The sequence below is a fragment of the Artemia franciscana genome, chromosome 6, assembly GCF_032884065.1.
Source record: "Artemia franciscana chromosome 6, ASM3288406v1, whole genome shotgun sequence".
Taxonomy (NCBI): Eukaryota; Metazoa; Arthropoda; class Branchiopoda; order Anostraca; family Artemiidae; genus Artemia; species Artemia franciscana.
This window is the reverse complement of record NC_088868.1, coordinates 23,554,341-23,567,350: the sequence shown is the minus strand read 5'-3', so window position 1 is coordinate 23,567,350 and position 13,010 is coordinate 23,554,341. Positions and strand designations below refer to the sequence as shown.

General features: G+C 29.8%; 2 protein-coding genes across 2 annotated transcripts in view; one reads left to right on the top strand and one right to left on the bottom strand.

Moving 5' to 3' along the window:
- Positions 1-13,010, top strand: part of LOC136028526 (uncharacterized) — a 69,436-nt gene that overhangs the window by 46,432 nt on the left and 9,994 nt on the right. The window contains exon 6 of the mRNA XM_065706370.1: positions 1,038-1,289. Within this exon, the coding sequence (XP_065562442.1) occupies positions 1,038-1,289 (252 nt within the window). The remainder of the gene's footprint in view (positions 1-1,037; positions 1,290-13,010) is intronic.
- LOC136028215 (uncharacterized) overlaps positions 1-13,010 on the bottom strand; it is a 177,216-nt gene that overhangs the window by 155,089 nt on the left and 9,117 nt on the right. The window lies entirely within an intron of this gene.

Below are 13,010 nucleotides of genomic sequence, written 5' to 3'. Positions count from 1 at the left end.
AATCTTGACAGGGCCTTTTGAGGGTGAGGCTGTTCTTATTCCTCGCATTCCCATGATTCCAACGGATCTGCCTTTTCAATTTAAAAGATTGCAATTCCCAATTCGATTAGCATTTGCAATCACCATTAACAAAGCTCAAGGTCAATCATTAGAAAAATGTGGTATAGATCTTAATACTGATTGTTTTTCCCATGGACAATTGTACGTTGCATATTCGTGGGTTGGTAAACCTGACAATCTATTTATATGTAGCGACAATTTGACAGCGAAGAATGTTGTATATTCGCAAGTTTTACGCAGTTAATTTGTATTGTATCTATCTATCTATCTATCTATATAAAAACGACTTGTGTGTATGCATGTTTGTTTGTTTGTAAAAAAAGCATTTGCATATGACGTCATTATTAGTACATAAGGCTTTGTATATGCACAGACAATGGGAAAGCCAAGAATGTTGTATATTCGCAAGTTTTACGTAGTTTGAAACACATATATAAATCTATCTATATTCACAGGTGGGACACAGGGACACAACTACAATGGCACGTAACTAATAATGCGCGTAACGACTTACGCGCGCGGGGGGGCTTGGGGGGGGCGCGAAGTGCCCCACCAACTAGGTGTTAGGGTGGCGCGAAGCGCCACCCCAACAGCTAGTTTTATAATAAAAAAAAGAGTTGTATAAAGATTGTGTTGAAGGCCAAAAAACGAAAAAAGAGCCTTTTTGTTTATCTGAAATCCTATTAATTTTTTATTTATTAATTTTGTATTCAGAATAAACCTTCTAGAAGCCAGAAGGAATCTATTGTAGATTCTAAGTGTTGTTTTTCAAAACAAGAAGAATGTAAAAAAGGGAATTGTTCAAATTTTGCATCTGAATACCTCCTCCACCATATATTAAGAATATTCCATATAATTAATCGTATTATACGTATAACATATAATTAAATAACTTCATGCATATAATTAAATAAGTTAAAGCAAAAATATGTGTTTAATTAGTACTTTAAGCCTTAGATTAAGCCATATATTTACAGGTAACAATGAAGCTCGAAGGTCAATTGATAATGACCCTTATCGGAACAGTGTTGCAAGTACCCTAAAAACGTTGACCGAACTTAAAACGGAACGACGACACTCTCGTGGGCAGACTATTGATGGAGAAATGACAACAGTCCAAACGATTTATGGTCAAAAGGCTACAGAGACATATTATATACCTCCTAGTCCGAACGCAAATTTTAACAAGTTTACTGGAGAGCCATTAGAAATTGTGGGTGATAATAAAGGTAGAAGATGCTGTGTTATAATGTAGCCTTCTTATTACCTCATTTCCGTTTCGGATAATGACGAGACGAAGGTCTCAGAAGAAAAAAAGCGCTTGGGAAGGATGAGAATTTTGACAAATTTAGGCTTTAAAATTTACTTTTCTGAGTTATAGAAGAAAAAAACACGAATCATTATCTGTGTATTTAAGAATCTTTAGCGCCCTCACTTACTTATCCATGTAAAGTGAATACAAATAATCCAAAAATAGTTCCAAGTAGCTCAATTTTTTTAGATCTTAGTTTTTGCCCTACTGCTGAGGCCTTCGGTGTATTTCTTTTATAAATATTTTTGGAAGAGGAAAATATCATTATTATTATTTCTCTCTAATATTTCTCTCTATATTTCTCTCTCAGAAATATGAATAATAATTTGGAATTTGGATCATTATGACAAAGTCTGTTTACATAGAGTAGGACTTTCCTAGCTTTAACATGTTTCTAGTTAGGAACTTCCCAGAGTAGCTAGAAAAAATACCTCATTAAAATCCACTGCCAGTTTGTGCAATTTTGTAAATAATATTGTTTCTTTTTTTTTAAGTTAGTTTTTGAAGATTCATAGATTTCACTGAATGAATATGGCCCTCATTTTGATTCTGTGTTTTTCTTTTTATTTTTCTTCCTTTTTGTTGTACGTAATTTAGTTCGTTTATCCGGTGAGGAACCTTTTATTTTCAAAGAGGATGCATGTGTAGATACGAATGGAAGTCATTGAAATATTAGGAAAGTATTATATTTTAATTTAATGGGGGGAGGGTAGAGTAAGCAGTTAGAAAGAGAAAATATTATGTCTAGGTTTTGGCAATGAATGGTTTTGCTAACAGTTGCTGAAACAGAAAGTTTTAATTAGCTCTAAATAAAAATTTGATATAATACTGTAAGCAAAATAAGAAAGATAGATGTTTTGCATCTTCGTTTAGTTTAATTTCAGACCGAAATCAATATTTTCTGCGATTTGTTTTTAAGTTTCAAATGTGAAACTTTTTTTTCTTTTTTTGCGGAGATGAATCTGTTATTTGAGCCATCAATTGACAATCAATAGTGTTAATGTCCGTTAAATGGTAAAGCTTTTGTTTCGTGAAAGGGTTAAGAAAATATATTTTATCATATTTTGAAGTCTGAAACTTCGATGTAATACCCATAAGGGATATTTGTGCTGCTTTCGGAGAAGGGGGTCAATGGGGTGCTTGCCAAGTATAAATAGATGCTACGGATATCGTGGTCAATATGTTGCTTTATACCTTACTATTTCCAATCAGAAGATTACTTGAATTGCAAGGGACGAACTATAAATATTTGCTTTACTTTAAAATGGGAGGAGGAGTTAGTTTACGTTGAATTAAGATAATATATATGATTCTTTTGTCCATAAAATACAGAGCTGTCAGTTTATCTGAGTTATATTCAGAGTTCAACGAATCAAAATTTTGAGATAGCTATTTTGTTCAGCATAGTCGAAAACCATAATAACTATGTCTTTGGGGATGACTTACTCCCCCACAATCCCTGGGGGAGGGGCTGCAAGTTACAAACTTTGACCAGTGTTTACATATAGTAATGGTTATCAGGAGTGTACAGACGTTTTCAGGGGGGGTTTATTTTGTTTTGGGGTGGGGCTGAGGGGAGGGAGATATGTTGGAGGATCTTTCCTTGGAGGAATTTGTCATGGGGGAAGAAAAATTCAATGAAAAGGGCACAGGATTTTCTAGAATTACTATAAGAAAACAATGAAAGATAAACATGAAAATGTTTTTTTCAAATGAAAGGAAGGAGTAGCATTGAAACTTAAAACGAACGGAGATTATTACGCGTATGAGGGGTTCTAAAAATACTTTAGCATAAAGAGCGAGGTATTTAGGAGGAGATAAATACCTCGCTCTTTATGCTAAAGTATTTTTAGTAATTTCAACTATTTATTCTACGGCCTTCCTGATTCAGGGGTCATTCTAAAAGAATTGGGACAAAACTTACGGTTTAGTGTAAAGAGCGAGGTATTAACGAGGGTACAAACCCCCTCGTATGCATAATAAAAACATAAGATTATGTAAGTTTGTTACGTAAGTTAATTCTTAAGTTACGTATATTTTTTACTAATAAAAACGTTCATTAAAAATTAAAAGTTCTAGTTCCCTTTTTAAGTAACCAAAAAATTGGAGGGCAACTAGACCTTCTTCTCCATCCCTTATATCTCAAAATCGCGTGATCAAAACTAAGCGAAAGCCATTTAGCCAAAAAAAGAATTAATATACAAATTTCATTTTAATAATTTATGTGCGGAGAGCCAAAACAAAACATGCATTAATCCAAAAACTTTCTGAAATTAAATAAAAAAAACCAACTTTTTTAGCTGAAAGTAAGGAGCGACATTAAAACTTAAAACGAACAGAAACTACTCCGTATATGAAATGGGCTGTCCCCTCCACAATCCCTCGCTCTTTACGCTAAAGTTTGACTCTTTGCCACAATTCTAATTTTTAAAACAATTAAAAACTTTAGCCCAAAGAGTGAGGGATTGCGGAGGGGACAACCCATTTCATATACGGAGTAATCTCTGTTCGTTTTAAGTTTTAATGTCGCTCCTTACTTTCAGCTAAAAATTTTTTTTTTTTATTTAATAGAGTTAAAATCTTACCTTACGGCTGGAGATCTCACAACAAATAAAACTTCAGAGTTACGAGTTCCATTAAGATTTACGTAAACTCGGGGCTATAACTCGAAGTTGACTGTGAAGATATTTAAGAATAAAATTAGCCCAAGATAGGAAATACTGTGGACGCAACCTAAGGAGAGATTTTTTTTACTTACTATTCATATTTAAAACGAGCTGACGGGCCTTTTCAAGAAGAAGAAAAAGTGATTTTAATATGGATAGGAAAGTACTAATCCAAACAATAGAACAGTAATTTATGTACGGCTGCATGGGAGAATTATGAAGAAGCTTTAAAATACATCCAGGAAAAATATACCTAACTCACGTATCATGCTTATGTTTCTTGACACTTTTAATCGGATAAGGCTAATATCGTTCTTAAATGAAAGATTTTATATAGAGTGAGTCCTTGAAACCTAAAAAACCTATTTTGTGATTTAAAAATATACTTTAGAATTAGGATGCTACAACTCATCTGGGTGACATATATTTGAACAAATGGGCCTTGGAGCTTCTATTATAGCCGAATATAAGATATCGGGATATACAATATAAATAAAAGTACCAAGTATATACTCTTGTGGAATCTCAAAGTTTATATCATAGAACTAATATGGTTCTTAAATGAAAGATTTTCATATAAAAGAAGTCCTTGAAACCTAAAAAACCTATTTTGTTTTCCAGAAATATACTTTTAGAACTTGGACAGTTCTAACCCTTAATTAAACAGTGAAAAATAGAGACAAAAGTTCTTGATATATCAACCACATACATCAATGATAATCATGAGCAGATAGACTTAAGCATAGACTTGCTATGTCTATCATCCCCATATATACAGCATAGGTATTATTCAAATATCACTTATTTTTTTAAATATCATGTAAGTTGAATTTTTAATGAAGGTGGCGAAAACTTCTTTTTCTATAAGTATTCTCTAGGTATTTTTCAAATATCATGTAAGTTGAATTTTTAATGAATGTGGCAAAAAATTCTTCTTCTTCTTCTAATTGCAAATAAAATGTTGCTGAACTTATAGTTATAGACCTGCTATATCGATCATCCCCATATATACAGCATAGGTATTTCTATGACCAACAAATAAAAGTTCAAATGGGGATAAGTCCTTTTATTAGACAGTGGACTTTTATTTATCTATATATATATAAATAAGTTGTCTGTGTGTGGATCTGTGGATGGATCAGGTGACGTCATGTTTGTTCGCATATGACGTCTGAATTATTTCACACTAATACAAAAGAAGAAAAAAACTAAAAAAAAACTACAAAAAAAACTAAAAAGAAAAAAAAAACTAAAAAAGCTAAAAAACTAAAAAAAACTAAAAAAAGGTAAAAATCTAATAACTAAAAAAAAAACTGAAAAAAATAAAAAAAGGCAAAAACTACAAAAAAAATAAAAACTAATAAAAAACTAAAAAAGCTAAAAAACTAAAAAAAAAACTAAAAAAAACTAAAAAAAGGTAAAAAACTAAAAAAAACTAAAAACTAAAAAAGAAAAAAACTAAAAACAAGGAAAAAACTGAAAAATAAAAGAGAAAAAGAAAACTAAAAAAATATGAATAAATATATATAAAAATAAGTTGTTTGTGGGTTATGTCTGTCTGTCTGTCTGTCGAGTGACGTCGTGTTTGTCCGCATATGACGTCTGAATTATTTCACACTAATACAAAAGAAGAAAAAAAACTAAAAAAGGTAAAAACTACAAAAAAACTAAAAAGAAAAAAAAACTAAAAAAGCTAAAAAACTAAAAAAAAACTAAAAAAAGGTAAAAAACTAAAAACTAAAAAAAACTGAAAAAACTAAAAAAAGGCAAAAACTAAAAAAAAACTAAAAACTAATAAAAAAACTAAAAAAGCTAAAAAACTAAAAAAACTAAAAAACTAAAAAAAGGTAAAAAACAAAAAAAAACTAAAAACTAAAAAAGAAAAAACTAAAAAAAAGGAAAAAACTGAAAAATAAGATAAAAAGAAAACTAAAAAAATATTAATAAATATAAAAAATATAAATATAAATATAATATAAATTAGCAATCAACAAAGCACCGAGACACAAATGACGACCGGGACACAGGGAGTATAAATGACGACCAGGACATAAGTAAAAAAAAAACTAAAAAAACTAAAAAAATGGTAAAAACTACAAAAAAACTAAAAACTAATAAAAAAACTAAAAAATATAAAAATCTAAATAAACTAAAAAAGAAAAAAAAGAAAAAAGGAAAAAAATAAAGGAGAAAAACAAAACTAAAAAACGAATGTATACACAGACCGGGACACCGGGATACAAATGACGACCGGGACACAGGGAATATAAATGACGACCGGGACACAGGGACATAACTACAAAGGGGACGCCGGGGTGCACAGGGGGATATATAAATGACGATGGCGACTCAGGGAATGGTCGATTAGCAATCACCATCAACAAAGCTCAAGGGCAATCATTAGAATCATGAGGTATAGATCTGAATACGGATTGTTTTCCCATGGACCATTATATGTTGCATGTTCAAGAGTCGGTAAACCTGACAATCTATTTATATGCACAGACAATGGGACAGCAAAGAATGTTGTATATTCGCAAGTTTTACGTAGTTAAAAACATATATATATATATATATATATATGTATATATATATATATATATATATATATATATATATATATATATATATATATATATATATATATATATATATATATATATATATATATATATCTATATTCACAGGTGGGACATAGGGACACAACTACAATGGCGCGTAACTAATATGGCGCGTAACGACTTACGCGCGCGGGGGGGCTTGGGGGGGGGCGCGAAGCACCCCCACCAACTAGGTGTTGGGGTGGCGCGAAGCGCCACCCCAACAGCTAGTTTCTCATAAAAAGACAGTGTGGTCTTCAAAAAAAAAACTTACGTCCTATGTATATTTTTTACATTTACATGTTTATTGGCACATTGCCTTCCCCTTCATGATTTTTATGAAAATGCATTAATAATATGCAAAATTTTATAATAAGAGAGTTCTAGTTCCAAAAATTACAGAGAGGTAAATAGGCTATCACCAAGTCCTTTCACCTCTTTGACTCCTTCATCAGAAAATCTAGCCACTGGACGCACTATTATCCTCCAGCCAGTAAACAAAGAGTGCACACTACTTTATACATTAATACATTATAATGGATTGTGGGAAGTGTGGGTACTCGTGAGTGAAAAATAAAAGAAACTTTTAAAATTGAAAAATAATACGAAAAAGTTTGAATATATTTTTGTATAATATTATGTTATTAATATATATATATATATATATATATATATATATATATATATATATATATATATATATATATATATATATATATATATATATATATATATATATATATATATATATATATATACATTAATATATATACATATATATACATATATACATATACATACATATACATATATATACATATACACATACATATATACACATACATACACATTTTTATATATACATATACTTATATATATATATATATATATATATATATATATATATATATATATATATATATATATATATAATATGCCAAAAGCAACACCACCTTGTATCATTACTTTTCCAACGCTATTTATTAGTTCTCGTCCTCTTATTCTATATCTGAAAAAGAGTTTTGTCACTATATGCATCTTTTATAACCAAATAAAAGTTCAAGTAGGAATAAAACATTTAATTAGACAGTGAAAAATAGAGACAAAAGTTCTTGATATATCAACCACGTACATCAATGATAATCATCAGCAGATAAACTTAAGTATAGACTTGCTATGTCTATCATCCCCATATATACAGCATAGGTATTTTTAAAATATCACGTATTTTTTCAAATATCATTTAAGTTGAATTTTTCATGAAGGTGGCAAAAACTTCTTCTATAGGCATTCTCTAGGTATTTTTCAAATATCATGTAAGTTGAATTTTTAATGAAGGTGGCAAAAACTTCTTCTTCTTCTAATTGCAAACAAAATGTTGCTGAACTTATAGTTATAGACCTGATATGTCGATCATCCCCCATATATACAGCATAGGTATTTTTATGACAAACAAATAAAAGTTCAAATGGGGGTAAGTCCTTTTATTAGACAGTGGACTTTTATTTATTTGTCATTAAAAGACAGTGTGGTCTTCAAAAAATACTTACGTTCTATGAGTTTTTTTCTTTTTTTTTTTTTTTAACTTACATATTTATTGGCACATTGCCTTCCCCTTCATGATTTTTACGAAAATGCATTAAAAATGTGCAAAATCTTATAATAAGAGAGTTTTAGTTCCAAAAATCACAGAGAGGTATATAGGCTAACATCAAGTCCTTTCATCTCTTTGACTCCTTCATCAGAAAAACTATCTACTGGAAGCACTATTATCCTCAAATCAGTAAATAATGAGTACACTCTACTTTATACATTATTATTGATTGTGGGAAGTGTGGGTACCTGTGAATGAAAAATAAAAGAAACTTTTAAAATTGAAAAATAATACGAAAAAGTTTGAATATATTGTTGTATAATTTTAAGTTATATATAAATATATACATACACACATATAAATATATACATATATATATATATATATATATATATATATATATATATATATATATATATATATATATATATATATATATATATATATATATATATATATATATATATATATCTATATATATATATATGATATATATATATCTATATATATAAAAATAAGTTGTCTGTGTGTGGATCAGGTGACGTCATGTTTGTCCGCATATGACGTCTGAATTATTTCACACTAATACAAAAGAAGAAAAAAACTAAAAAAAAACTACAAAAAAAACTAAAAAGAAAAAAAAACTAAAAAAGCTAAAAAACTAAAAAAAACTTAAAAAAGGTAAAAATCTAATAACTAAAAAAAAACTGAAAAAAATAAAAAAAAGGCAAAAACTACAAAAAAATAAAAACTAATAAAAAAACTAAAAAAGCTAAAAAACTAAAAAAACTAAAAAAAGGTAAAAAACTAAAAAAAACTAAAAACTAAAAAAGAAAAAAACTAAAAAAAAGGAAAAAACTGAAAAATAAAAGAGAAAAAGAAAACTAAAAAAATATGAATAAATATATATAAAAATAAGTTGTTTGTGGGTTATGTCTGTCTGTCTGTCTGTCGAGTGACGTCGTGTTTGTCCGCATATGACGTCTGAATTATTTCACACTAATACAAAAGAAGAAAAAAAACTAAAAAAGGTAAAAACTACAAAAAAAACTAAAAAGAAAAAAAACTAAAAAAGCTAAAAAACTAAAAAAAAAACAAAAAAAAGGTAAAAAACTAAAAACAAAAAAAAACTGAAAAAACTAAAAAAAGGCAAAAAATAAAAAAAACTAAAAACTAATAAAAAAACTAAAAAAGCTAAAAAACTAAAAAAACTAAAAAAACTAAAAAAAGGTAAAAAACAAAAAAAACTAAAAACTAAAAAAGAAAAAACTAAAAAAAAGGAAAAAACTGAAAAATAAGAGAAAAAGAAAACTAAAAAAATATTAATAAATATAAAAAATATAAATATAAATATAATATAAATTAGCAATCAACAAAGCACCGAGACACAAATGACGACCGGGACACAGGGAGTATAAATGACGACCAGGACATAAGTAAAAAAAAAAACTAAAAAAACTAAAAAAATGGTAAAAACTACAAAAAAAACTAAAAACTAATAAAAAAACTAAAAAATCTAAAAATCTAAATAAACTAAAAGAGAAAAAAAAGAAAAAAGGGAAAAAATAAAGGAGAAAAACAAAACTAAAAAACGAATGTATATACAGACCGGGACACCGGGATACAAATGACGACCGGGACACTGGGAATATAAATGACGACCGGGACACAGGGACACAACTACAATGGGGACGCCGGGGGGCACAGGGGGATATAAATGACGACCGGGACACCGGGACACAAGGAATATAAATGACGCCCGGGACACTCAAAGAGAAATCACAGACTGGAACACCGGGACACAAATGACGACCGGGACACAGGGAATATAAATGACGACCGGGACACAGGGACATAACTACAAAGGGGACGCCGGGGTGCACAGGGGGATATATAAATGACGATGGCGACTCAGGGAATGGTCGATTAGCAATCACCATCAACAAAGCTCAAGGGCAATCATTAGAATCATGAGGTATAGATCTGAATACGGATTGTTTTCCCATGGACCATTATATGTTGCATGTTCAAGAGTCGGTAAACCTGACAATCTATTTATATGCACAGACAATGGGACAGCAAAGAATGTTGTATATTCGCAAGTTTTACGTAGTTAAAAACATATATATATATATATATATATATATATATATATATATATATATATATATATATATATATATATATATATATATATATCTATATTCACAGGTGGGACATAGGGACACAACTACAATGGCGCGTAACTAATATGGCGCGTAACGACTTACGCGCGCGGGGGGCTTGGGGGGGGGCGCGAAGCGCCCCCACCAACTAGGTGTTGGGGTGGCGCGAAGCGCCACCCCAACAGCTAGTATATATATATATGTATATATATATGTATATATATATATATATATATATATATATATATATATATAATATATATATATATATATATATATATATATATATATAATATATATATATGTATATATGTATATATATATATATATATATATATATATATATATATATATATATATATATATATATATATATATAAAAATAAGTTGTCTGTGTGTGTCTGTCTGTGGATCAGGTGACGTCATGTTTCTGTGTTGACTGACGTCATGAAATTAGTTGTCATTTTTGCTTTGACGGTGACGTCATTCAAGATATTTAAGACATGCGTTCACGGAAAAATGTTTAATTGTAAAATGACTGAAGAACCTACAATAGCAACAGCCGAGGAAGCTGCTCAAAGAGTCTATGCCAAAAAACTTGCTGCTGATAGAGAAAGTAAGAAAAGAAAGCGTGCCGAGGAATCACAAGAACAGCAAGAAAACAGGCTTGCAGCTGATAGAGAAAGTAAGAAAAGAAAGCGAGCCGAGGAATCACAAGAACAGCAAGAAAACAGGCTTGCGGCTAAAGAACGCAAAACCGCGCAGTTAGATGAAAATCCACCTGGAAAGCGAGAGTCAAAACATATCAAAACTGAAAATGATAGCGATGATGATTGGGTTTGGGATTTTGACTTGGATAAGGTCATCAATGCCTACCAGATTTAAGTTAAAAAACAAAGGTTCGGCGATATGTACTTCATAGTGACGCTGAAAAATAAAGAAGAAAAAAAAACTGAAAAAATGTAAAAAACTAAAAAAAAATTCAAAAGAAAAAACACTCAAAGATAAATTACAGACCGGGACACAAATGACGACCGACACAGAGGGAATATAAATGACGACCGGGAACCTCAAAGAAAAATTACAGACTGGGACACCCGGACACAAATCACGACCGGGAATATAAATGACGACCTGGACACAGGGACACAACTACAACGGGGACGCGGGGGGCACAGGCGGGATATATAATTGACGACTGAGACACAGGGATTGTTTGAATAGAAATTACAGACCGGGACACAAATGACGACCAGGACACTGGGACACAGGGAACATAATTGACGACCGGGGCACTCAAAGAGAAATTACAAACTGGGACACCAGGACACAAATGACGACCGGGACACAGGGAATATAAATGCTATTTACATGCACAGACAATGGGACAGCGAAGAATGTTGTATATTCGCATGTTTTACGTAGTCAAAAATATATATTTATATCTATCTCTATTCACAGGTAGGACACAGCTACAATGGCGCGTAACTAATATGGTGTGTAACGACTTACGCGCGCGGGGGGGGCTTGGGGGGCGCGAAGCGCCCCCCCAACTAGGTGTTGGGGTGGCGAGAAGCGCCAACCCAACAGCTAGTATATATATATATATATAATATATATATATATATATATATATATATATATATATATATATATATATATATATATATCTATATATATATATATGATATATATATATCTATATATATAAAAATAAGTTGTCTGTGTGTGGATCAGGTGACGTCATGTTTGTCCGCATATGACGTCTGAATTATTTCACACTAATACAAAAGAAGAAAAAAACTAAAAAAAAACTACAAAAAAAACTAAAAAGAAAAAAAAACTAAAAAAGCTAAAAAACTAAAAAAAACTTAAAAAAGGTAAAAATCTAATAACTAAAAAAAAACTGAAAAAAATAAAAAAAAGGCAAAAACTACAAAAAAATAAAAACTAATAAAAAAACTAAAAAAGCTAAAAAACTAAAAAAACTAAAAAAAGGTAAAAAACTAAAAAAACTAAAAACTAAAAAAGAAAAAAACTAAAAAAAAGGAAAAAACTGAAAAATAAAAGAGAAAAAGAAAACTAAAAAAAATGAATAAATATATATAAAAATAAGTTGTTTGTGGGTTATGTCTGTCTGTCTGTCTGTCGAGTGACGTCGTGTTTGTCCGCATATGACGTCTGAATTATTTCACACTAATACAAAAGAAGAAAAAAAACTAAAAAAGGTAAAAACTACAAAAAAAACTAAAAAGAAAAAAAACTAAAAAAGCTAAAAAACTAAAAAAAAACAAAAAAAAGGTAAAAAACTAAAAACAAAAAAAAACTGAAAAAACTAAAAAAAGGCAAAAAATAAAAAAAACTAAAAACTAATAAAAAAACTAAAAAAGCTAAAAAACTAAAAAAACTAAAAAAACTAAAAAAAGGTAAAAAACAAAAAAAACTAAAAACTAAAAAAGAAAAAACTAAAAAAAAGGAAAAAACTGAAAAATAAGAGAAAAAGAAAACTAAAAAAATATTAATAAATATAAAAAATATAAATATAAATATAATATAAATTAGCAATCAACAAAGCACCGAGACACAAATGACGACCGGGACACAGGGAGTATA